Source organism: Rhinoderma darwinii, chromosome 1 (genome assembly GCF_050947455.1).
Source record: "Rhinoderma darwinii isolate aRhiDar2 chromosome 1, aRhiDar2.hap1, whole genome shotgun sequence".
Classification (NCBI taxonomy): domain Eukaryota; kingdom Metazoa; phylum Chordata; class Amphibia; order Anura; family Rhinodermatidae; genus Rhinoderma; species Rhinoderma darwinii.
In genome coordinates this window covers 106,177,518-106,205,368 of record NC_134687.1, presented here as the reverse complement: position 1 = coordinate 106,205,368, position 27,851 = coordinate 106,177,518, and the positions used below count along the sequence as shown (strand labels likewise).

The window sequence follows — 27,851 nt, the reverse complement described above, 5'->3', positions numbered from 1 at the left end:
GGGGGTTTCCAATGTTTTGGCACCACAAGACCTCTTCAAACCGGACATGGTGCCTAATAAAAAAGAGGGCTCAAAATCCGCTAGGTGCACCTTTGCTTCGGAGGCCGGTGCTTCAGTCCATTACCGCCCGAGGGCCACATGTGGGATATTTATCAAAACTGCAGAATCTGGGCAATAAGTATTAATTTGTGTTTCTCTGATAAATCCTTTTGTGTTATAAAAAAAATGGTATAAAAAGAGTAAATTTCACCTCTACTTTGCTCTAAATTTCTGTGAAACACCTAAAGGGTTCATAAACTTCTAAATGCTGTTGTGAATACTTTGAGGGGTCTAGTTTCTAAAATGGGGTGTTTGATGGGGGTTTCTAATATATGGGCCCCTCAAAGCAACTTCAGAACTGAACTGGAACCTAAAAAAATAAATAAATGAGGCAATACTTCGCTTCTTACATTATACTGATAATGAGCCGTGCCCACCCCAAGATGACCCCAGTTTTGACCGTTTGTATAAATGGAGACCCCTATTAGACCGTTCCAGTGCCCGGTTTTGCCAAGCATACACCCCCGAGAAGTGTTTTTCTATTGATGAGTCCCTGGTACATTTTAAAGGGAGGGTTCAATTCCGCCAGTACCTGGCAGGTAAGAGGGCAAGGTATGGCGTGAAGATGTATAAGCTGTGCGAGAGTGCATCAGGGTATACCTACAGATTTAGGATATATGAAGGAAAGGCCACCCCAAAACCAGACTTCATCCTGGACTACAATAGGTACATGGGAGGGGTGGACTTGTCAAATCAAGTCCTGAAGCCCTACAGCGCCATGCGGTGTGGTAGAAGAAGCTGGCCGGGCACATCATACAGATGGCTTTGTACAATGTGTACGTGCTACGTCGATGTGCAGGCCAGACGGGAACTTTCCTGGAATTTCAAGATCTAATCTTTAGGGACCAGGAAGGGGGGGCACCCAGTACTTCTGGAAGCGGGGCCACATGCATCGTACCAGGGCAACACTTTCCAGGAGAAGTTCCCCAAACCGGTGGAAAGGGAAAGAGTCAAAAGAGGTGCAGAGTCTGCTATAAGAGGGGGATAAGGTAGAACACAATATACCAATGTGACACGTGTCCCGAAAAACCAGGGCTCTGTATAAAAGATTGTTTTAAAATGTATCATACATCCCTTGATTTTTAATTTACCCTGATGCACTCCGCACAGCTTACCCCCCTCATCTTTCCCTTCTGAGCCCTGCCGTATGCCCAGGCAGCTGATAACAGCCACATGTAGGGTATTGCCGTACCCAGGAGAACCCACATTACAATTTAAGGGGTGTATATCTCCGGTGGCGCATGCTGGGCACAATATATTGGACACTGAAATGGCATATATATATATAAAATTGCAAATCTCACACTGCACCATCTGCTGCGCATTATCTTTTACACAGTACCTGTGGGGTCAAAATGCTCACTACACCTCTAGATGAATGTCTTAAGGGGTGTAGTTTTTAAAATGGGGTCACTTCTCGGGGGTTTCAACTCTACTGGTACCTCAGGGGCTTCTGCATACATGACTTAGCACCAGAAAAGCTCCAGTAGGCCAAATGGTGGTCCTTTTCTTCTGAGCCCTCCCATGGGCCCAAACGGCAGTTTATCACCACAAATGGGGTATTGCTGCACTAAGGACAAATTGGGCAACAAAATGGGGTATGTTGTTCCTTGTGAAAATAAGACATTTTGATCAAAAATGACATCTTATTGGAAAAAATATAATTTTTTTCATTTCACAGCCCAATTCAAATAGGTGCTGTGAAAAAACCGTGCGGTCAAAATAATAACAAAAACCATAAATGAATTCCTTGAGGGGTGTAGTTTCCAAAATGGGGTCACTTCTGGTGGGTTCCCATTGCTTTGATACCCCTGGGCCTCTGTAAATGCGACATGGCACCCGAAAACCAATCCAGCAAAATCTGGACTCCAACAAACACATAGCGCTCCTTTCCGTCTGAGCCCTCCCATGGGCCCAAACGGCAGTTTATCACCACAAATGGGGTATTGCCGCACTAAGGACAAATTGGGCAACAAAATGGGGTATGTTGTTCCCTGTGAAAATAAGAAATTTTGATCAAAAATGACATCTTATTAGAAAAAATATCATTTTTTTCATTTCACAGCCCAATTCAAATAGGTGCTGTGAAAAAACTGTGCGGTCAAAATGATAACAAAATCCATAAATGAATTCCTTGAGGGGTGTAGTTTCCAAAATGGGGTCACTTCTGGTGGGTTTCCATTGCTTTGATACCTCTGGGGCTCTGCAAATGCGACATGCACCCGAAAACCAATCCAGCAAAATTTGGACTCCAACAAACACATAGCGCTCCTTTCCTTTTGAGCCCTCCCATGGGCCCAAACGGCAGTTTATCACCACAAATGGGGTATTGCCGCACTAAGGACAAATTGGGCAACAAAATGGGGTATGTTGTTCGCTGTGAAAATAAGAAATTTTGATCAAAAATGACATCTTATTAGAAAAAATATCATTTTTTTCATTTCACAGCCCAATTCAAATAGGTGCTGTGAAAAAACTGTGCGGTCAAAATGATAACAAAAACCATAAATGAATTCCTTGAGGGGTGTAATTTCCAAAATGGGGTCACTTCTGGTGGGTTTCCATTGTTTTGATACCTCAACACCTCTTCAAACCTGGCATGCTGCCTAAAATATATTCTAATAAAAAAGAGGCCTCAAAATGCACTAGGTGCTTCTTTGCTTCTAGGGCTTGTGTTTTAGTCCACGAGCGCAGTAGGGCCACATGTGGGACATTTCTAAAAACTGCAGAATCTGGACAATACATATTTAGTTGTGTTTCTCTGGTAAAACCTTCTCTGTTACTAAAAAAAAATGGAAAAAAATGGAAATTCAGCAGAAAAAATGAAATTTGCAAATTTCATTTCCAATTTGCTTTAATTCCTGTGAAATGCCTGAAGGGTTAAAAAACTTTCTAACTGCTGTTTTGAATACTTTGAGGGGTCTAGTTTTTAAAATGGGGTGTTTTATGGGAGTTTATCATACATAGGCCCCTCAAATCCACTTCAGAACTGAACTGGCACCTTCAAAAAAAGGCTTTTGAAATTTTCTTAAGAATATGAGAAATTGCTGTTTATGTTCTAAGCCTTGTAACGTCCAAGAAAAATAAAATAATGTTCAAAAAACGATGCCAATCTAAAGTAGACATATGGGAAATGTGAACTAGTAACTATTTTGGGTGGTATAACCGTCTGTTTTTCAAGCAGATGCATTTAAATTCTGAAAAATGCTATTTTTTGTAAATTTTCTCTACATTTTGCAATTTTTCACAAATAAAGACTGAATATATCGAACAAATTTTACCACGAACATGAAGCCCAAAGTGTCACGAGAAAACAATCTCAGAATCGCTTGGATAGGTTTAAGCATTCTGACGTTATTACCACATAAAGTGAAATATGTCAGATTTGAAAAATGGGCTCTGAGCCTTAAGGCCCAAACTAGGCTGCGTCCTTAAGGGGTTAAGTTTAGCAGCAATTTCTCACATTTTCAAGAAAATTTCAGAAGCCTATTTTTTTAGGGACCAATTCAGTTCTGAAGTAGCTTTGAGGGGCCTATATAATAGAAACCCCATAAATCACCCCATTTTAAAAACTACACCATCAAAGTATTCAAAATAGCATTTAGAAAGTTTCTTAACCTTTTAGGCGTTTCACAGGAATTAAAGCAATGTGGAGGTGAAATTTACAAGTGAATATTTATTGCCCAGATTCTGCACTTTTTAGAAATATCCCACATGTGGCCCTAGTATGCTACTGGACTCAAACACAGGCCTCAAAAGCTAAGGAGCACCTAGTGGATTTTGGGACCTTCTTTTTATTAGCGTATATTTTAGGCACCTTGTCAGGTTAGAAGAGGTCTTGTGCCAAAACGAAGGAAACACCCTCAAAAAGACCCCAATTTGGAAACGACACCCCACAAGGAATTAATCTAGAGATGTAGCGAGCATTTTAACCCCACAGGTGTTTCATAGATTTTATTAGAATTGGGAAGTGAAAAAAAAATTCCTCTAGCTCAGAATTTTTCATTTTCTCAACCAATAAATGAGAAAAACCACCACAGCATTTGTAAAGCAACTTCCCCGGAGTACGGCAATACCCCATATGTGGGCATAAACTGCTGTTTGGATACAATGCAGGGCTTAGAAGGGAAGGAGCACCATTTGGCTTTTGGGCCTCATGAACACGACTGTAGCCATGTGCACGGCCGTGATTTCCGGGTCGGCCAGCCACGTAGTGACAGCTGTCAGCCGCCTGCAAATCGCGGGCTGTGCACATGCCCGCGGCCATTATTTTCAATGAGCCCGGACCGCAGAACACGGCCGTAATAAGGCTTGCCCATTCTTTCTGCGGTCCGGGCTTCGGGGCCATGCACGGACCGTGAAAACAACGGTCGTGTGCATGGCCTCATAGGAATGAATGGGGGTGCAATTCTCCCGTGGATTTTTGGGGGAATTGCGGCCGCAAAAGCACGTTCGTGTGCATGGGGCCTTGGAGTGCAGATTTTGCTGGATTGATTCCTGGGGGCCATGTTGCATTTACAGAGACCCTAAGGTACTAATACAGTGGAAACACCTGAAAGGTGACTATTTGGTAAACTACACCCCTTGAGGAATTAATCTAGGGGTATAGTGAGCATTTTGACCCCACATGTTCTTGCTGAATTTATTAGAATTGGGACGTGAAAATAAAAAAAAATAAAAAATTTCTAATAAGATGTAGTTCTAGCTAAAAAAATTTAATTTTTACAAGGACTAAAGCATAAAAGCACCTCAATGTTTGTGAAGCATTTTCTCCCGAGTACAGTAATACCCCATATGTGACTGCAAACTGCTGTTTAGACACACGGCAGGGCTCAGAAGGGAAGGAGCGCTATTTGGCCTTTTGAGCGCATATTTTGCTGAATTCGTTTTTGGGAGTCATGTCGCATTTGGAGACCTTCCTAAGGTACCAGTACAGTAGAAATTCCCCAGATGTGACCCCATTTTGGAGACTATACTCCTAAGGAATTAAATTAGGGGTGTAGGGAGCATTTTGAACCCACAGGTGTTTTATAGCTTTTACTAGAATTGGGCCATGAAAATTTTAATCTACATTTTTTCCAATATGTAGGTTTAGCGTAACATTTTAAATTTTTACAAGGAATGCAGGAGAAAACGCACACCAAAATTTGATACGCAATTTCTCCCGAGTAAGGCAATACCCCATATGTGGTCGTAAACTGCTATTTGGACACACAGCAAGGCTCTAAATGGACCATTTGGTCTTTGGAGTGGAGATTTTACAAGATTCGTTTTTGGACACCATGTTACATTGAGCTATTGTAGCAGCACAGTGGAAACCCCTGAAAAATTACCCCATTTTGGAAACTACATCCCTCAAGGAATTCATCTAGAGGTATAGTGATCATTTTGACCCCGCAGGTGTTTTGCAGAAATGAGTGCACAATAGATATTGCAAATTGAAAATTGCCACTTTACCACAGATATGCCATTTCAGTACCCAATATGTTGTGCCCAGCTTGTGCCACTGGAGGCACTCACCCCATAAATTGTTAAGCGGGTTCTCCAGAGTGCAGTAATACCCTATATGTGGTCATAAACTGCAGTTTGGGCAAACTGTCAGGCTCAGAAGGACCGCCATTTGGCTTTTGGAGTGCAGATTTTGCTTGTAAGTAGTTTTGTTTGGGGTTTTACTGGTGTTTCAGATTATAATGTGGTGGCATATGTAATCTGTGCAGAGTACATCAGGGTATATGTAAACTGGGTGGCGTACATCAGGGTATATGTAAACTGGGCGGAGTACATCAGGGTATATGTAAGCTGTGCAGAGTACATCAGGGCATAATAGGGTTATGTAATAATGGGGTAAATGAATAATAAAATAAATAATCCATGAATTGCTGTGGTATGCTTTAAACCAATCTTTTATGAACACGCCAGTTTTTTTGGGGCAGGTGTCGCACTGATAAATTGTGTCCTTTCTTATACCCGATTTGCAACACACTCTGCACTTTTTTTTGGGTGTGCAGTTTGGGGAACTTCACTGAAAAAGTGGAGCGGAGCAGAGATTATGAGCAATGTTCCCTCTAAGTCTTGGCAGCTCCTGTTAGGGTTGCAGGGCAAGTCTCCATCAATGGTGGGCGATCCGTTGCCCAAAATTAATACCCCCAGTAAACACTAATATAGCGACTAAACAAAATAATAAGAAAACTTATTTTAAATTAGTTTTAATTACTTTTTGAAATACTATAATATTACAAGTATTCCAGTAAAATACAGTTATAAACACCAACTATAGGCATCAATGAAAGAATCCTTCTTACACCACTGTCCCTATAGATAGCGCCACATAGGCCCCCTGTAGATAGCATCACACACAGCCCCTGTAGATATCATCACCCCCCTATAGATAGCGTCACATACCCCTATAGATAGCATCACATACCCCTATAGATAGTCACACACAGCCCCCTGTAGATATCGCCACACAGCCCCCTGTAGATCTCATCCCACACAGACACCCTGTAGATAGCGCCACAAAGCCCCCTGTAGATAGCGCAACACACAGCCCCCATGTAGATAGCGCCACACACAGCCCCCTGTAGTTAGTGCAACACAGCCCTCCCCCTCTTGTAAATAGTGCCACACAGCCCTCCCCCTCTTATAAATAGTGCCACACAGCCCCCTCTTATATATAGTGCCACACAGCCCCACTTGTATATAGTGCCACATAGCCCCACTTGTATATAGTGCCACACAGCCCCACTTGTATATAGTGCCACACAGCCCCACTTGTATATAGTGCCACAGCCCCCTTGTATATAATGCCACAAAGCCCCCTTTGTATATAGTGCCACACAGACCCTTGTATATAGTGCCACACAGCCCCCCTCTATTGTATGAAGTGACACACAGCTCCCCCTTGTATATAGTGCCATACAGCTCCCCTTTTGTATACAGTGCCACACAGCCCCCCTTGTATATAGTGCTACACAGCAATACCCCCATGTATATACCCCCCCCAAAAAAATATTGTACTTACCTTGCCCCATTCCCGCGATGGACGGAGCGCAGCACTGCTTGCGGGAGGGACCAGCATGATGCTGTGACGTCATCGCAGCGGCCTACGTAGCGAGTCTTCCCAGCGCCTTATAGGCTGCAGGCCTAACGTGGCATGCAGCCTATAGTGTTCATTTGTATCTGCGTCCAAAGGACGCAGATATAAGTGAATGTGGCTGTTGATAGCACCAGGGCCCCCTCTGGGGCTAGCGATGCCACTGTATCCACCCGTGACAGTGCGCAGGTTTTAAAGTTTACTGAGCGGGGGGAGGCCATGGAAGGTGCAACTTATAGAAAACAGTGTTTATGACGTTTTGGGGCAAACATGCTTGGGCCCTCCCCGGTTCTCAAATATTAGGACTTTGATAATTACCTCTTAAAGGGGTTTTGCCACCAGGGACACATGACATATTCACAGGATATGGCATAAATGTGAGATAGATGTGGGGGACCCGCTCCTATCTCTAGAATGGGGCCCCTTAAAGCCCGTTCTAGCTTTTTGTGTTCCCGCCGATGCTTGTAATTTCCGACTATACAAGACTGAGCTACGCTGTTTCCGTAACTCTCATAGTTGTGAATGCTTCTATGGGACTTATGGAAACAGCTCAGCGAGCTCGCTGTTTTCTTCTTATATGGTCGGAAATCACAAGTGTCAGCAGGAACACAGAAATCTAAAACTTACTTTACGGGGCCTCGTTCTAGAGATAGGTGCAGGTCCCAGAGGTGGGACCCGCATCTATCTGACATTTATGGCATATCCTGTGGATTTGTCAAAAATATGCCTAATGGGAAAACCCCTTTAAAACTGAAGGAATTTTCCCAACTGACAGGCACATCGGGATAGCAAGTAAGTATTATACAATGCCATCTGTAACGATGTGCACGGCCAGCTTTATGTACCATGGGACATAAAGGGCTATGTGGTAAATCCGGGGTATTGCACAAAATATCTGAGTATTGCCTAATACCTAATATCTCCAGTATTGCCTAATCTTTGACTTCTTCACTAGCCCTATAAGCAGCACAAGGCCCTAAAGTGTCCTCATCTCCGCTGAATCTACCGGGTTCACATGTGGGGTCAAGAAAAATGGTGATGGGGGTTTTTTAGTGAAAAACTACTGGACTTATAAAATTAGTCTGGGCCATTATTTTGCATAATTTTGTTCCAAAAGTCATGACTTTTTATTTTTCCGTTGACTGAGATGTGTGAGGGCTTGGTTTTTGTAGAACGAGCTGTAATTTTTATTAGTTCTATTTTGGGGTACATGCGGGCTTTTTCATCGTGTTTGATGAAAATTTTCTGAGAGCCATAACTTTTTTTTCAGTTGATAAAGCTGGGGGAGGGTTTGTTTTTTGCGTGACGAACTGTAGTTTTTATTGATACTATTTTGGGGTGTTTGCCACTTTTTGATCACTTTTTATAAAAAAAATATTGAGACAAGGTGACCAAAAAAAATAATTCTGTCATTGTTTTTTACTTTATTTTTACGGTGTTCACCGTGCAGGAACATAACATGATATTTTTATAGTTCAGACCGTTATGAATGCGGCGATACCTATTATGTATAGTTTTTTTTATTTTTTACCAATTCTAAAGGACTTGATCAGAGAAAAATGGCTATTATTGTTTTTATTACTTATAACTTATTTATTTTTTCTGTGCATTACACCCGACAACCGCTGCAGATGGCGCGGGCACAGCTTCTGTGCCTGCCTCATCTTCAGGACGTGACTGTACATCCATTTGCGTTAAGCTATTCTTAATATGGACGTAGTCACTTCCATTTGTGGGAAGGGGTTAATATAGCATACAAAATATCAAGAACAATACATGCCGATGTTGGAGTTTGCTACTAGAGATGCACACTGATGTTTTAAACATGTTTAATGTTTTTTTATTAAGACATTACAGTAAGTGACTATTTTGTTAACACAAAGAGGTTAAAGGGGTTTTCCAGCCAGTAAAAATTGATGGCCTATCCTCAGGATAGGCTATCAATAGCTGATGGGTCGGGGGTTCGACTCCCTATTAATGGAGTTCTATGGGCAATGTCTGTGTCTCTTTCTCTCTCTGCCCCCTCCTCCTGTTCCCCTCCCTCTCTATACATCTTTTTGGCCAGGCTGTGAAGAGACACCCCCACTTCCTGCAGTCAGTATCCACTGCAATGTAACTAGCGACAGATTTTGATGGACAACAGGGGGTGGACAGCAGATTACAGAAAGGGAGACACCAAGTGGCAGTAAATTCTCACAGAAAAATCCATGGATAAAACAACTACATTTTAACAGTAAGTAAATTACATAGTTGATCTATGTCAGATATGCTATTAAGTTAGCAGAAGTTGTTTGAAAATTTAGTGTCCATTTAACCCCTTAGTGACCAGCCCATTTTAGGCCCTAATGACCAAGCTATTTTATTCGTTTTTCTATAGTCGCATTCAAAGAGCTAGAACGTTTTTATTTTTTCGTCTACATAGCTGTATGAGGACTTGTTTTTTGCGGGATTAGTTGTGCTTTTTAATGGCACCATTTTTGGGTACATATAATTTTTATATGAACTTTTATTAACTTTTTTGGGGGGGGATTATAAAAAAAAACTGAAATTCCGCCATTGTTCTATGCGTTTTTAAATTGACGCCGTTCACTGTGCGACGTAAATAACATGTTACCTTTATTCTATGGGTCGGTACGATTACGGCGATACCACATATGTAGAGGTTTTTTTATGTTTTACGACTTTTGCACAATAAAAACACTTTTGAACTAAAATTATTTGTTTTTGCATCGTCGCTTTCCAAGAGCCGTAATATTTTTATTTTTCCATCAATGTAGTGATTTTTTGGGCTTGTTTTCTGCGGGACAAGATGTAGTTTTGAATGGTACTGTTTTGGGGTGCATGGGACTTATTGATTGATTTTTATTATGACTTTTTTGGGGGGCAATGGAAAAAAATTGCAATTTCGCCATTATTTTTTGCGTTTTTTTTTTACGGTGTTCACTTTGCGGTTTAAATTACATATTAAATTTATTAATGGAGTCATTACGGTCGCGGCGATACCATATATGTACTTTTTTTTTTTTTTTCACTTTTACTAATTAAAACCACTTTTTATGGAAAAAAATGGTTTTATTTATTTTTTTACTGTACTTTTTATTAATAATCTTTATTTCACTTTGATGACTGATTTTATTAGTCCCACTAGGGGACTTTACTGTGCGATATTCCGATCGCTGCTATAATGCTCTGGTATACTTCGTATACCAGAGCATTATTGCCTGTCAGTGTAAATCTGACAGGCAATCTATTAGGACGTGCCTCCGGCGCATCCTAACAGGAATATGTCCAGGGCAGACCTGGGGGCTTTTATCAAGCCCCCGGCTGCCATGACATCCCATCGGAGACCCGCGATTTCATTCGCGGGCCGCCGATGGGTGACAGAGGGAGCGCACTCCCTCTGTAAACAAAGTTAAATGCCGCGGTCGCTATTGACGGCGGCATTTAACGGGTTAAACGGCCGCGATCGAAGTAAACTTCGATCGCGGGCGTTGGAGCAGGAGCTCAGCTGTCATCAGACAGCAGAGCCCCGGCTCCAGCCTGCACGGGAGACCCGTGCAGGACTTAGACTAGGCTGACGTGAAAAGGCGTCAGCCTAGCCTAAAGCCCATTAGTGAATCACGTGAAAAGGCGTATTAGTGGTCACTAAGGGGTTAAAGAGGTTGTCCGATTGTTGTTATTCAGTAGGAACATTCGTTATTTACTTCCAATGGATACATTTCGGTCCACGGTCGTGATGGACACACAGGTGCATGGCTTGTTACAGTAGGTGTATCAGATTTGTGTCTTCAAAAGATCCCAGCACCTGTGTGTCCATCACATGAACAACAATCAGAGATCTTGAAAACCATGAAGATTTAATACATGTATATTGAATAATTGTATAAGTTTTAATTATACAAAAAATAACAACATTAATTTGCTAAAACCGAACAACCCCTTTAAGAACTTTTCACACTAGATCATTTAGTATTCTTTATTCAACACACACCTTTTTGACCTGTCTACTTACCGGTTAGCCATTTGTCTGCAGAAGCAAGCATGGCATCCCTCTGTGTCCTGTAGAACTGTATTACACTGCAAGCCACAAAAAGGTGAACAAAAGAATGATTTCAAGTGTACCTCTGCCTATGATTCCTCTGTATTCACACTGTAAGTCTGAATCTGTCAGATAGTTTATCTTTCATTATATATGAAATCCAAACAACGACCCCACTGCTACCTGCCTGCTCACAGCAATGTCACTGTATAACAGTGTGCCAGATTGACTTAATCTTGGAACAAAACTACTCAGAGCCTATGTCACCCAAGATCCTACTATTATTCAATGAAACTAGTGACGGGGGAAAGCCCTTTGGTGAACAAACACATGTATATTAGGGAATTACATTTACAGCATATACAGTGAAGGAAATAAGTATTTGATCCCTTGCTGATTTTGTAAGTTTGCCCACTGTCAAAGACATGAACAGTCTAGAATTTTTAGGCTAGGTTAATTTTACCAGTGAGAGATAGATTATAAAAAAAATAAAAAAAATAAAATCACATAGTCAAAATTATATATATTTATTTGCATTGTGCACAGAGAAATAAATATTTGATCCCTTTGGCAAACAAGACTTAATACTTGGTGGCAAAACCCTTGTTGGCAAGCACAGCAGTCAGACGTTTTTTGTAGTTGATGATGAGGTTTGCACACATGTTAGATGGAATTTTGGCCCACTCCTCTTTGCAGATCATCTGTAAATCATTAAGATTTCGAGGCTGTCGCTTGACAACTCGGATCTTCAGCTCCCTCCATAAGTTTTCGATGGGATTAAGGTCTGGAGACTGGCTAGGCCACTCCATGACCTTAATGTGCTTCTTTTTGAGCCACTCCTTTGTTGCCTTGGCTGTATGTTTCGGGTCATTGTCGTGCTGGAAGACCCAGCCACGAGCCATTTTTAATGTCCTGGTGGAGGGAAGGAGGTTGTCACTCACGATTTGACGGTACATGGCTCCATCCATTCTCCCATTGATGCGGTGAAGTAGTCCTGTGCCCTTAGCAGAGAAACACCCACAAAATATAATGTTTCCACCTCCATGCTTGACAGTGGGGACGGTGTTCTTTGGGTCATAGGCAACATTTCTCTTCCTCCAAACACGGCGAGTTGAGTTAATGCCAAAGAGCTCAATTTTAATCTCATCTGACCACAGCACCTTCTCCCAATCACACTCAGAATCATCCAGATGTTCATTTGCAAACTTCAGACGGGCCTGTACATGTGCTTTCTTGAGCAGGGGGACCTTGCGGGCACTGCAGGATTTTAATCCATTACGGTGTAATGTGTTACCAATGGTTTTCTTGGTGACTGTGGTCCCAGCTGCCTTGAGATCATTAACAAGTTCCCCCCATGTAGTTCTCGGCTGAGCTCTCACCTTCCTCAGGATCAAGGATACCCCACGAGGTGAGATTTTGCATGGAGCCCCAGATCGATGTCGATTGACAGTCATTTTGTATGTCTTCCATTTTCTTACTATTGCACGAACAGTTGTCTCCTTCTCACCCAGGGTCCTACTTATGGTTTTGTAGCCCATTCGAGCCTTGTGCAGGTCTATGATCCTGTCCCTTAGAAAGCTCTTTGGTCTTGCCCATGTTGTAGAGATTAGAGTCAGACTGATTAATTGAGTCTGTGGACAGGAGTCTTTTATACAGGTGACCATTTAAGACAGCTGTCTTTAATGCAGGCACCAAGTTGATTTGGAGCGTGTAACTGGTCTGGAGGAGGCTGAACTCTTAATGGTTGGTAGGGGATCAAATACTTATTTCTCTGTGCACAATGCAAATAAATATATATAATTTTGACTTCTCCCGTGATTTTCTTCTTTTTTTTTTAATATAATCTATCTCTCACTGGTAAAATTAACCTAGCCTAAAAATTCTAGACTGTTCATGTCTTTGACAGTGGGCAAACTTACAAAATCAGCAAGGGATCAAATACTTATTTCCTTCACTGTATCTACTAGATGTAGCAGAAGAATCATTCCTTCCATAAACAGTAGAAATACTGATAACTGTCCTGCACTATCATTGTAAACACTCTCACAAATAAAGAGAGAAATGCTATTATGTAATTGCTATAAATGCAATATCAAAGTATATATAATAACCGGTTAAGCAAAACCTTGTTCTACAAGTTTAAGTTAAAGCACATATCCATACCTGGACATACAATCATTTTGGGTATGTATCATGGGGTCTACAATAATACTGCTATAGTTATTCTTTAAAAAAAAATCCTGGTCATACTCTGCAGGTAAGGCTGCACATAAGCTGCACAGTTGGCTAACAGGGAGAGCTAACAGAGGGAGGGTAGAAGAGAAGTCTTGTATAAAGATACTGATATATATTTAGATAGCCATATCAGCTCCCATGGGACTAATATCTAACAGGAAGTAGAATGTATGAAAATTACTCATACAGTTACAGCACATAAGTATTCAGGAGTGAAGTCAAGTTTTATTTTTGGCTGTGGGTACATCTTTAAGTGGACTTTAAAGTGCATCTTACTGTTACCTTAAACAGGACAGCATATTAAAGGCACAGGTCCGCTGCACTATAAGCCCAAACGGGACTAAAAATTATATTTCTGTTTAGCTAATAGCAGATTTTAAAGAATACAGCAGACTCAACGGCTGTATGCATGAGGCGAGCTCTCCACTCTAAACAGTGATTAATGGCTGCCTGATACCAGGCACTCCCGTCAGTGATTGGCGAGTGGGGCGGGGGGTGCATTCCCGTAATCAATACAGTAGATTCATAACAATGAGCCCATTGTGCTCTTCAATAGCTGCTACTAGCCAAATAGCATAATATTTTTTTTGTGCCATCTAGGCTAGTAGTGCAGCGGCTAGTCTATAATTTGCTGTCCTTAGACAGGCCAGCATAGTCTGATGACAGATCCGCTTAAAGGTAATGTTTAATAAAAATGATTAGCGGTCAGGAAATATTCCACTTTGGTCTATAAATACTATTTACACAAAAAGTATTCCAAGTACATTCCATACCTCTCAATATGCTCCAGGAATCCTTCTATACCCCATTTCTGCAGCAGCTGCAGGGTCATTACCTGGAAAAGTATAGTGTGACTGACATATTGTAGAGATGCTCCTAGGACTGTCCTATTAATATAACAATATGAGCTTGGATTTTAGAGTATCTCGGTTTCCCCTGGTGTATATGCTTACAACAGAAATCAAATGTAATAGTGGCATCTATGGGCTAAAAATATTATACTTCTTTATGGGCGCTGAAGGGGTTATAGAAAGGGCCTAGGACTGCAGGGTAGGGGAAAGGAGGAGTAAGTTGAGTGGGAAAAGGGCTCAAGGCACTATTGGTCAAGGGGGATTAGGAAAGGGGGGGCCAGTTAGCTTAAATACACACAGACTTAGCCTATGCGCAGTCTCTTATCTTCTGCCTGCGCGGTGTGAGGAACGGAGAAAATAATGGATCCCCTGGAGCGTCAATGGTACTGGAATGGCTGGAGAAGGAGAGCCTGGCATGCTGCCATCAGACGGAGGATGAGACGGTGGGAGCAGGTGTTGCCATAGCCAGAGGTAGGCCTCCAGACATACGCGGCCTCCTGCATGTCTGAGCCCCAGTCCACCAGCTAGAAGAGCAGTGCAGTCTGGCGGAGGCAGGCAGAGGGGAGCGCGGGACTGCTCGGCCTCTTCCCCGCACTGCGTACCCCTCTCCCGGCGGTAGAAACTGGTTTGTGGCCTACCCGTCTGACTAGGTTGCAGGCCATCCATATGAGGGGAGCCCGTTCCGTGGGGTCAGCCAGGAGTGCGCAACATCAGGCCTCCTCTGTCACAGAGTGAGGAGCGGCGGAGGTCTCAGGCTCAGCCCCCACGAGGAGTAATAGGCTGGAGCAGGTCGGGGAGCAAGGGCAGAGGACAGCTATCTGCCGTAGTGTCACTACCTCCCTCTGCTTCAGGGTCGAGAGGGACTTTGGGCAGTGTGCAGCATGTACAAGCCTCCACGGTCCCGTCAGCAGTGGTGAGTGGGGAGGGAACGCTGGGTGTAATTCACCATTCTAGGGCAGTTCCCCTTCTTTTAAGCACGCCTTTGTTGGAATCTTAGGGTGCGATACCTAGGGATGTTGCACGCAGTTCTACAGGTTCACGGAGACCACCTGGACATAAAGAGAAGAGGAGTAAACGCAGACGGTACCGCCAGAGAGATAATGGGCAAGCCGTTGCTACAGCAGAGTTTCACCTTCGCGGAGTAGAAGCCTTTCTGATTCCAGGATATCGTTTTCATAGTCTTTGTCTTCTCCTTCCGATGAGGGTTTAAGTCGACGCAGAGACAATGATTGTCGTCAGGTCGATAGAAGATCTCACCAAGCGGATGAGCCGTCACCTCATTGTCAGCCTAGCACATTGCGACAGGAGAACCAGCTTGCTGTGGTTCTGGTTATGTCTCCACTAATTGAGGCACCCTCGGTCTTTGCTGGTACGCCTGTTCCGGGTGAGCCCACATGCCTCTCGGCATGATCCGCTAATGTTTCTTCCACACAGGAGAATAATAGTGACTTGGTGTCAGTGCTGCGTTGTGTTGAACCGTATGGAGAATAGTTCAATTTCTTCCTCCGGGGGGCGGGGTAGTCTCAGCCAGAGAAGTCGGTGGTCCCTGATTTAACCTTTGGGGACTCAATTTTTTGTGGGGGACTCAATTGTCCCAAGAAATTAGAGAAAAAATGGTTATGTGGATATATGGTCTTTACTCTCAGTGGAGATGGTGACGGTTGATAAAGAGAGCGTTTGAGCGGCGTGCGGAGAAAAAGCCGAAAGTCGCTAATACTTTCGGCAATTGGTTACAGAGTTTTGCGGTTCTCTCTCAAATTATTTATCAGAGGTTTCCTGAAAAATGTAGCGAGAATTTTCTTTATCTTGACACGATATTTAGCGCCAACAAGCTGCACGGTGGTGCGGCTTGGTGGCGCTATCATGAAGAATTCAAGCATCGGTTAGCGTTGTCGCCGAACGTAGGCTAGGCGTCGAAGGCCGACCAAAGTCTGGTTACAATTGATTTTTAGCTCAGAAACCGGCACGCCCCTTTCCTGGTGCCGCCACTTCATCAGGACAATCTCACAGAGGAGAGGCGCAGCGTCTGAACGGAGCATGTTGGTTGTTTAATGATGGGCATTGCCGGCTCTTTACATCCTGCAAATTCCGGCATGAAAGCTCTATCTGCGCAGGGGCCCATTCGGCTCTGCGGTGCTGCCGCAGAAATAAACAACCTGCATAACCTGGGGTTGCTGCCCAGCAGGATAACTCCGCTGAGCGTACACGCATTGCAGGTATGGTTAGATTAGTACCCCAATAGGTGGAAAGCAGATTTTCTCAGTGACTGTTTTAGGGATGGTTTTTATATTCTGCATGTTCAGTCTGCTGTGTTGGTATTGTCGAACAATTTAAAATCAGTTCAAGAGAATGTTTTGCTTGCAGTTGAAAAAATAGAGAAGGTTGCTTTAGGGAGGATCGCGGACCCTACTTTGCCTAATCTTAGGGTTTCTCCGCTTGACTTGGACCTCAAAAAAGATTCAGGGAAATTTTGGATGAACCATCATCTGTCTTTTCTTATGGAAGAGTCAGTGAATGATGGTATTTCCAAGGTGGAGGCTGCTGTGTCCTATACTACGTTTGATGAAGCGGGTGTTTTAGTTAGACTATCAGGTGAGGGAGCCTTTTTAGCGAATTCTGACATAGAGTCTTCTTTTAGGTTACTTCTCGACTGTCACTTAAATGGCTTGTTTTTTGTAGATGTTTGCCTATGGGCTGCTCTATTTCCTGTAGCTATTTTGAAACTTTTAGCTGTTTTCTAGAGTGGATGGTTCGTTTTGAGTCCGTTTTTCCTTCTGTCATACATTATCTGGATGACTTCTTGTTTGTAGGTCCAAAAGATTCTTTTGTTTGTTTGTATTTGTCGAGTACCTTTAGGAGGCTGATGTTGCAGATTGGCGTACCAATTTCGGAAGAAAAGACAGATTTGGTAATCGAAATAGATACAGTTGAGATGGTCTTTCGCTTGCCGGAGGATAAGCTTGCTCGTTTGGTTTCATTGATAGATCAGTTTTTGGAGGCAAAGAAGGTTAAATTGCGTCAGTTAGGGTATGTTCACACGCTTAACAAAAAACATCTGAAAATACGGAGCGGATTTCAGAGAAAACAGCCTCTGATTATCAGGCATTTTTGAAGCTGAAAATGAAGCTTCTTTTAATTTGGAGCTTCTTTTGAGGCGTTTTTTTTAGGCGTTTTTCATAGCGTTCAATGGAAAATCAGCTTCAAAAAACGCCTCAAGAAGTGAAATGCTACTTCTTTTTACAGAGGCGTAAAAAGACGGCCTGTATGAACTAAATGCTGTTTTTCCCCATTAATTTCAATGGGCAGATGTTTGTAGGCGTTCACCTTCCGTTTTTTCAGGCGTTTTTCTAGGCGTAAACGCCCCGAAATATGCCTGAAAACACTGCGTGTCAACATACCCTTACAGTCTTTGCTTGTTTATTAGTCTTTGCTAGTAGGGTCATACCAATAGGTAGGGTTTTAGCTAGACGTTGGCCACGAAGGGTGCTTCGCGGCCTGATCATTTCATCAGGGTGACTAAATCTATGAAAGAGGATTTGAGAGTATGGCACGATTTTCTGCAGTGCCTTAACGGGAGGACTGTGTGGCAGAAGGAAGAAGTGTCTAATGACGATTTGCAGTTGTTTACGGAAGCTGCTGGTGGCATTGATTTTGGTGCAATTTTTGGCACTCCTTAGTGCAGGGCTCCCAGGCCGGCGGAGTGGTTTAGTTTGGGTCTCCCAAAAAATTTAACGTTGCTGAAATTGTTCCCAATTATCATTGCGGTTGAATTGTGGGGAGAATGCATGGAAGGAGTACAGGTGGTGAATAGCTTGTCCTCTGGGTCTCTTCCGGTCCTGGCTCTGTTACGTCATTTGGTATTGCGTTGTTTACAATTGAATATTTTGTTTAGGACCAAGTGTGTTCCCAGGGTTCATAATGTGCTGGCAGATGCATTGTCCCGTTCAAAGCTTCACCTCTTCAGGAGTCTGCATCCAGGAGCGGAAGAAGTGCATACTTATGGAAGGTGGTCGAGAACAGCTTCGATCTTTGATCCAGAGCTCGGTGGCGCCAGGAACGTGGGCGAGTCATAGTAAGTCCTGGCAGGAGTGGCTGGTTCTCTTTTTCCCGGGATCGACGAAGTGCATGTGCGTATTACACTGGATTTTTTAGTGGGGCTGCGTAGTAAGGGTATTTTGGCGGCTGTGGCACGTAAAGCCATGTCTGGGATAGTTTTCATGTTGAAGTTATGGGGTTTTAGGGATGTGACCAAACATTTTATTGTCAGGCAAGCTTTAAAAGGCTGGGCAAAGGAACATGTGGTTAGGGACAGGAGGCGCCTGGTCTCTTTTGCGTTGTTAGGAAAGATTTAGGAGGCGTTATCTTTAGTTTGTGCTAGTGACTAAGAATGTTTTTTATTTTTTTTCTATAGCCTTCTTTGCAGCTTTGAGGATAAGCGAGTTGGTGGTTCATAGCAGACAAGGTCAGGGAGTTTGCTTGCAGAGGATGTGGTTGTCCTTCTGGGGAGGAAATTCCTACATTTATTAGGCAGTGCGTCGGGCTGTGGATCGTCTGGGGGGGTTTATGCCTTGGCTTTTCTTCTGCTGATTTTTGCTGGAGACAACCTCTGCAAGGTTAAATTGGGTGAGTTACGGTCATTGATTAAGTCCGATGTCAATCATTTTGATCAGTTTTTTCAAAGATGGATTTCGGTCTGCTCTGTGGTAGTGCCTCGGCAGGTCTGGAGAGGAGCTAGGGATCCGGCAGCGATTGGGTGCACGAGACGGCTGTTAAATTTGTGCATAACTCGTTTCGTCAGTACCCTATGGGGTGTTGTGATCAGACATCAGATGCTTGAAAGGGATAATAGCGATGTCTTGTTGCCAGACTGGATACACGATGGATATCGGGAACAATATTTTTCTATCCAGTCTGCAAGAGACGGCTTTGCATTTGTTGAGTGGTGGTGGTCGTTGAGATGTGTAGGCTTCCTCCTTGGCAAAGTTTTTAGTGGAAAGATACTGCGCGGGGGTCACCTGCTTGCTGCACAGATAGTAGCAAAGCAGTACACGGCCATAAAACTTGATAGTTTTTATAAAGTTTTGATCTATAATATTTATAGTCATTTTGTTATTTAATAAAGCTGTATCCACTCCACTTACCCAACATTTATTAATAATAGTATTAGGTCACAGGACGTAGAGACGAGGAAAGTTGGTTAGTCATCCCGGCAGTCTCAAAAATATCTGGTGAAGGTGAACTAGAAAGTGACAACAATTCCCTTATATATAATTCTGTTATTGGAATTGCTATCGATATGAGTGGGAGTGAACTGAGCAGCGTGGAGAGGAAGTCATCTGCACAAAGATGGTCATTTTCAGAATAGAAGCACTGGCTATTGTTCACAGATTGCAAGGAAGCCACAGAGAACTATCTACAGATCTCCTACCTTACTTATCAGATCGCTGCCACTCATAAAGGGAGCAATTCTAATCATGAAAGCATATTAATGAAGTGCCATGAATTGCACACTTTCCTAAAATGGAAAAGTACATTTACATAGGCAACCACTACTACAAAATATGCGTATTTAAAGGTGTTTCACAAAGCCCCAAAAACTCTTGAATTCTGTCCCCATGTTATGACCCCATTTTTAAGCCCTGAAGGACCAGCTATTTTGGCTTAGTTTTTTTCATCGTATGTGGGTTTGTTTTTTTGTGGCATGGGTTGTAGTTTTTATTGGTACCATTTCGAGGACATAATTTATTGACTACTTCTGATAACATTTTTGGGGGAAAATGTGGAAAAAAAAACCCAGCAAATCCGCAATTATTTTGCCATGCGCTGTGTGGTATAAATAATAAGTTAATTTTTTCTACTGGTTAGAACAATTACAGCCATACCGAATATGTATTTTTTTAATGGTGAACCTTTTTAAAAAAATAAAATACTTTTTGATTAAAAAAAAGTTTATTCATTGGGGGGACTTTTTTTTTAATTAAGCTGCTTAATCTCACTCTTTTTTTTTTTTTCCTGCCTCCCTAGGGAATTCACAGCAGCGCTCGCCTGACTGTTTACATAATGCTTTAGAATATATAGCATTCCAAAGCATATTATTGCCCGTTAAACTCAGAGGCAAAATATGGCCTAATACACTGATGCTAGTGGCAGACCTCGGGGCCTTTGTTAGCCCCCCGGTTGCCAGAGTAGCCCCTTCGTTGCAGGGCCGTATTTAGAGTTTGTGCTGCCCTAGGCACTTTTAATGCGGACACCCCCCATAACTCCAAAAGTTACAGAATCAGTGTAGCTCGCTGACATTACGGCTCCAATTCTGGACCCAGGAAAGGTAAGTATAAGAATTGTTTTGCTTTTTTATGTGTTACTAATATTTTTTTTTGTGCTGGGCTCTGTTTTTTTTTACAGGTTTGGTTGCTGGACTATTTCAGATTCGAGGACTACTTCAATGGCAACTTTTTTAATTTTTAATAAAATGGTTAACAAGTGTTGTGTGTGGGTTTTATTTTTCAATAAAAAAATAATTCTGTTTGTCTGTGTTCCTTTTTAACATTACTACTGCCTTAGTAATGGCCACTCTCTGACAGCGTCCATTACTAAGTTGGGGCTTTGTGTTAGCCGGTGAAGAGGCTAACAATAACCCCCATACCCACCGCCACCAGGTGGAACGGGAAAAGCCGGGTATGATCCAGTACCTGACCATCTAAAGTGATGGTCGGGCACTGGGGCAGCCGCAGACTGGTATCATTAGGCTGGGAAAACCCCAAAACTGTGGGCCTTCCCACTCTAGTAATGCTAGCCTGCTGCTGCTATGTGGTATCTGGTTGGTTCTGAAAAATGAGGGTTACCCCACTTTGTTTTATTTTACATTTTAAAAACAAAACAACACGTGGGGTCCCCCCCATTTTTTACTACCAGCCAGATACAACGCAGCAGAAGCCTAGCATTTTCAGGGTGGGAAGGACCACAGTTTTTGGGCTTTCCCAGCCTAATGATACCAGCCTGCAGCCACTCCAGTCCCCTATTATCACTTCAGATGGTAGGGTACTGGATCGTACTCTGAACTTCCCGTTACCCCTGGTGGCAGTGGGTACCGGGGTAATAATGGGAGGTTAATGCTCGCCTTTTTACCGGCTAACACTATGCCTCACCTTAGTAATGGACAGCAGCCATTACGAAGGCAGTAGTAATAATGTTAAAAAAAAAACAACAACACAGAAAAAATTATTTTATTTAAATAAAACCTCCCACACAACTCATTAACCATTTTATTGAAAATAAAAACGCCATGATGGAAGTAGTCCTCCAATCTAAAGTAGTCCAACAACCTAACCTGTAAAAAACACAACACAATAGTAACACTAGTAAGTAAAAAAGCAAGACAATTATTATACTTAGGCTAAGTTTACACTTGCGTTGTATAATCTGTTACTCTGATCCGTTTTTCTATTAAAATAACTGATAAAAACGGATCCATTCAAATCAATGGGATTTTTAATTGCTTCCGTTTCCATTATGTTAGTCATCCGTTTTTTTTTAAGGATATAAAAGTGCAGAGTACAGGACTTTTTTCTACGTTCAAAAAAACAGAAGGCTATGTTCACATCACCGTTCGTTTCCGTTGAGGGATTCCATAGGAGGTTTCCGTTGGGTTAACCCCTCAACGGAAAGGCATACGGAAACCTTAGCTTCCATTTCCCTCACCATTGAACTCAATGTTGACGGAAACCTAGCTAATGGTTTCCATTTGTCACCGTTGTGACAAGGTTCTGTTGTTCTTGATGGAACCAATAGCGCAGTCGACTGAACCCCTCAGCCGAAACGAACGGTGATGTGAACAGACCCTTACTAATCAGTTATTGTTAACATTGGTGTCAAAGGAAAACTGATACAAACGGATTGTAAGAATTTAATTTTTTTTTGCTTTGTCATAATGGTGTGAATTAAAGAATATACTAATACTCATGTACACGACTTATTTATAGGCCCCCAAGGAGAAAATAATTTAAGATAAGAGCCTAGCAACAGACTATCAACTAAACAAAAAAGGGTGCCAATAAACAAATCTGTTATAAATTGATAAAAACTAACTCAAATGGACAATTCTTGTCCGTTTTTTGACGGATGCATTAAATTAATCCTTTAAGAAAACCTGACAATTTACCATCCGTTTGCATCCGTTATTTTTAGAACATCCACTAATCTAAAAATGGATCAGATTAGCGAATTATACAACGCAAGTGTGAATTTAACCTTACCTTTCTTAGTTAACTAAGCAGTGACAGCTCTAAGCTGTTATTGGTTAGCTTACACATATATGCACATACAGACCCATATATACCCACAGGCACATTATATATATATATATATACACACACACACACACACATACACAGTACAGATAATGTAGTAGATGTTACCTGCAGTCCTATGTAACACCACAGATCACACAGTGATATCACTCCGATTACAGATTATGCACTAGATGTTACCTGCAGTCCTATGCAACACCACAGATAACAAACAGTGATAACTCTCTGATTACAGATAATGTAGTAGATGGGCACACACACAGAAATATACAGAGACATATATACACATACAGACACAAATATAGGCGCTTAGGCACCCAACAACCCGCACAGACACAAATATACACATAATCTAACATATACACATACCAAGAGACATATACACACGTACAGAGACATATATACGCAGACAAATATACACACAGAGATACATTCAGACACACAAGACACATACACACACACACACACACACACACACACACACACACACACGTACATAGAGGCACAAACAGCAGACAGATTCTCCATCAGGGACTTCCTATAGGGGCGGGCTGTGGGCGGAGCTTCCTTCTCTCCTCTTGTTGCCTCTGCTCCTGTCTCCTTTGTGTATGTAACCAATAGGCCTCTGAGACACACCCACTGTTCTTGGATTGGCTGCAGTTGCTCACGTGACCAGTTCTGACCAATCCATGAACAGAGGTCGTGCCTTACACTCAGTCTGAGGAGCGCTGGTATAGCCACCCTCCCCCGTGAGTAACCTGACCGCCGGTCGGTCAGGTCACAACGTTCATTTTTTTAAATAAAAAAAATAAGCAATCCTGCATTGCTTCCCCCTGCTGGACGCCCTACTCACTACACCCCCAGTGCCTACTTGCAAATATGAGTTGGTACAGCAAAAACGTGAGGGGATGGCGGCGCTCCTCCGAGACTCTTATGAGGTGGTGAAGTGTAGATAGCCGGCTGCCACCCACTGCAGTCCCTTGGTGCTAAATCCTTAGTACCTGGGACAAGGTGAGAGTCAGAAGGTGAAGAGAAAAGAGAAAAAAAATGCAGTGTAATTACGGGTATCGGCGCCAGCCTGGCGTCGATACCCGTAATTACACTACTTGCAAATATAGACCTGTATCGTCATCCCGCGATTGCAACATGGGGTGGCGATGCACTGACAGAGGTAGACCCTCTGTGAAACCTTAGATGCCTGATTTGCAACTGACTGTGGCATCTAAGGGGATCAGAGGTTTCTCTAATGCCGCCCATTACAGCAGGAACCAAGATGTCAATCACCACGGGTCCTTGGTGTCGATCACCAGGACATAGCTTCTGTGCCTGTGTGATCACTGCATCGTGCCTTAACCTAAGGCATTCCATTACGTTCATTTAATCTGCATTGATTTGATCTGTATGCATGTTAAGATGCATGCTCTTACCTCAGTGGGTGTTCCCTCTAAAGCATGATGGCTCCCTTCCCTGCTCTCAATGCTCTAGACTGTGCGCCTCTGTCTTCTATCTATCACTTTCCCATCCTGATATGCTGTGCGAACTCTGATTTCTGTCAGAAAATACAGCTCAGGAGTCAACTCAGAGATTTATAATGTGCTGTGTTTGAATAACAGTAAACTACACTTAGGATACATGCTTCTAATATTTACGAGTTGGCTAGTAAGAAGCAGGGGACAGAGGGAGGGGAGGAATACATGGCTACAGGTTCCTAGCAGGAACCCATGGAACAGCAGCTGTATGCACTAGTGCACCTATGTCTGCATAGGAGTTGTATACACTAAAAGGCGTACCTATCCTTTAAGCATGAGCATGGATGGCAGTATAGGAAAAATGTGAAAAGTTGCTGACAGAAAACGCTGTACAATTACCTGAGTGAAGGCACTTGTATGTAATGTTGACGCCTGCATATGCAGAACTATCCGGTCTATAAGCGGTTTAGGGCCAGTTAAATAGCCAATCCTTAGTCTGGTAGATAAAAAAAATTGATTACTGTTTATTCCTTTGAAAATATAACTATGATGTTGACATGTAATGATGTATCTATGCAATGAGGAAAGCCACAGTATGCGTTAAGTCACTTAGTTAAGAAGTTCATTAACTGTTTAAATTAATTTAAAACTTAAAACCCATTAGCAATATCCAATACAAAGAAAACATAGATGAATAGGTAAACACTAGCAAAACTGAAGACTTTTTATGAAATATATTGATGCTTGCTCGCTGGAGCAAATCCTAGACTGAAATTTAATGTTAATAAATGATCATAGTGTTTAAAATTAATGGTATTAAGATGCTGTACTAAAAACCCCTTCCATACTGAAAAGTTAGAAATTATGACCTTACCCTGAAGAAAGTATCTTTGACATGGAATCAGCTCTAATAACTCGACCATCAATGTCTATTGAAAGAAATGACGGTGCCCAAGGCTAGGGAATGCGACAGGGAAAAAGAGAAAAATAAATTCAAAATCTATAAAGCTATATGTTATGAAATGAGACACCTACAGGAAAATCAGAAGTACTACATTTACTTAATCAGAAAAACAGAAACTGAGCATCTGAGGCCCTGCTCACATGGCGCAATTTCCACGCTGACTCAGCGTGAAAAAAGCTTCTAAGAATCTGCCCATTGTCTTGAACGAGAAACTGCCCTGTTGTATATAATGGGCGGCATTCTCAGCGGGTGGAGTTCTAAACTGCCTCGCTGAAAAAAAAGAGTGACATGCCACTTCTTGATGCAGTTCACTGCGAGTATTCCGCTGCGAAAATCGCATTGAGTCAGCCTCGGATTCTGATGCGTTTTTTTGTTCATTTCCATGTTTGATTTTGTTTTTTGCAGGGCAAGTTGTATTTTTTTATAGCACATAGAATGTATTTTTGGGGGAAGAGGGGGTTTAGAAAAAAATAACAATAGCAATTCTGCTATTGTTTTTTGAGATTTGTTTTTACAGCTTTCACCGTGCAGTATAATTAAAATGTATTGATATTATATCGGTCATTTTCACAGGGATACTAAATATATGTAGGTTTATGTTTTACTACTTTTGCTCAATAAAAGCCTTTATTTTTGGAGGAGGGCATGAACAAAAAACTGCCATTGTTTTTTATTTTTTGTTTACAGCATTCAATACATTTATAGTTATGGATTGTTACGGCCGTGGTGATATCAATTATATATTTTTCTATTATTTATTTTTTCCATGGTAAAGCTTTTTTTATTATTTATTTTGGTCCCACTATGATCGCTTACATAATACATTGCAATTCTTCTGTATTGCAATGTATTATGCTTGTTAGTGTTACCCTGGCAGGAAGCCTATTCGGGTGAATTCAGAATAGCAGAATTGTTCAGCTATGGATTTGGTTACAAATCGGAGGCAATTCCGTAGCAGGTTTCGCATGTGTTACATGCGGAGTTTAATGCAGATTTTCTGCAGATTTCATCCTATTGCATTGCAAATGGTTAAATCTCTGTTGAAAATCCGCAATTAACCTGAATTCTGCATGGATATTTTACGATAGATGTGCATGGAATTTTGAAAACTGTATATCACAGATTACACCCACTGCTAATGGCATAGAACAGCTGACCCATGCCCTCCTCGGTGCTGTGCGAGAGATACAGTACATCGTGCCAATGTCGTTATTGTATGGCGTGGAAAGGGCTTAAATGTACAAATAGAATTTGGTAAGACTAAACTCTTTTATTTTAGGTTTCTTTAAGTTACAAAGGCTCACCTTATTGAACTGGAGAAAGTAATAGGGATCATCCTCCACAATAATCAAATCATATTCTTGAGCAATCTATTAAAAAAGAAATATCATTATTCCACCCAACTAGGAGAATGATCCATTTATTATAACCTTTCAACAAAGCTTTTTTCTTCTATAAGCAATTGCAGAGTCATTAGGGGTGCCCATATACATTAGATTAACGTTGCCCAATCTCGACAATTTTGGCAGGAATGGCCGACCATCTAATGTGTATGGGGGTATCTTAATGCTCCCTTGACAGCGGATATCAAGGGAAAGAAGAATAAGGCATGTTGGATTTCTCGATTCTTTGGTCTCCCCACTCAGAATACATGCACATTTAGTCAAACTATGCGTGCGTCTGTATGGAGGGGGGGGGGGGGGGGTCGGGGTGTCTGGAGGAATAGATGTTTTGTATAAACGAGCGTTCGGCCAACAGCTATCTAAGGTTGTGTTCAAGCTGCACTTGTATGTTTAAACGTATCCAAATGCACCCATTCCCCCAACAAAGGACAAAAGAGTCCTCTTGGTCTCCGTCGGGCCAGTGCATATCTGTATAATTTTTCTGCTCTATAGAATAGCGTAGTCAATTATGCTTGTCTACACAGAAGCGTCCAGTAAAAAAACATATGCCGTGTGGTAAACATAGAGCTTATGGGTGGCATATGCTGCTGTATGGAATACGTCACCCGCATCAATAGTATTTTGGATATCTGTGACAGATGCCTAACAGAGGCATCCTTCATCCAGGCCATTAAAGGAAGGGTGTCGCTAATTTTTTTTTTTTATATCAATTTGCTTTTAGTGCTTTATTAAAAAATGTTTTATTTATTTGTGTGTTTGTGTTTTACTTTTTTTTTATTTTTGAACTTTTTCTTGTCTATGGGGGCTGCCATTTTTTTTTTTCATCTCTGTATGTGTCAATTAACGACACATACAGACATGGAATACGGCACATACAGCCCCATAGTGAATGCGAACGGGACCCGTTCCATTCACTATGCTGTACGCCATCTGTGTGGGAACGGCGCATGCGCCGCTCCCACACAGTCCAAATGGAAGGTCTTCGGCCGAGCGACGTCCGGCGCCATTTTCTTGTGGACCGGAAGCCGCGGCCTGACAGTAAGATTACTACTTCCGGTCGCGGCTTCCGGACATGTGTTCTGATGCAAGCACTTGGAGCGGAGGGAGCAGACGCAGCGGAGGGAGCGGCGGCGGCAGGAGCAGGTAAGTTATGTCTGTGTTTGTTCGTGTTTTACTGTGTTATAACTACTGTATGTAAACCTACTACACTGTGTGTTAGCTCAAAAAATGGCGACACACAGTGTAGGAGGTTTGACCGTTCAATCCCCTCCTTTCTCCTGGCACTAGCCTGGATAAGCGAGGGGGGATTCTGTGAGCTCACTAGAGCGAGTGTGTATTCTCAAATTTTGCAGCATAAAGCAATGTGGTTGCTTTACCACATGCCAATGCGGC

The 27,851-nt window shown here is 42.2% G+C and overlaps 1 protein-coding gene across 2 annotated transcripts in view; it reads right to left on the bottom strand.

Moving 5' to 3' along the window:
* AADAT (aminoadipate aminotransferase) overlaps positions 1-27,851 on the bottom strand; it is a 110,391-nt gene that overhangs the window by 12,433 nt on the left and 70,107 nt on the right. For both annotated transcript variants that reach the window (XM_075849660.1, XM_075849661.1), the window contains exons 7-11: positions 26,361-26,426; positions 24,967-25,049; positions 24,492-24,588; positions 14,240-14,301; positions 11,205-11,269 (exon numbers count right to left, since the gene is read on the bottom strand). In XM_075849660.1, the coding sequence (XP_075705775.1) occupies positions 11,205-11,269; positions 14,240-14,301; positions 24,492-24,588; positions 24,967-25,049; positions 26,361-26,426 (373 nt within the window). The remainder of the gene's footprint in view (positions 1-11,204; positions 11,270-14,239; positions 14,302-24,491; positions 24,589-24,966; positions 25,050-26,360; positions 26,427-27,851) is intronic.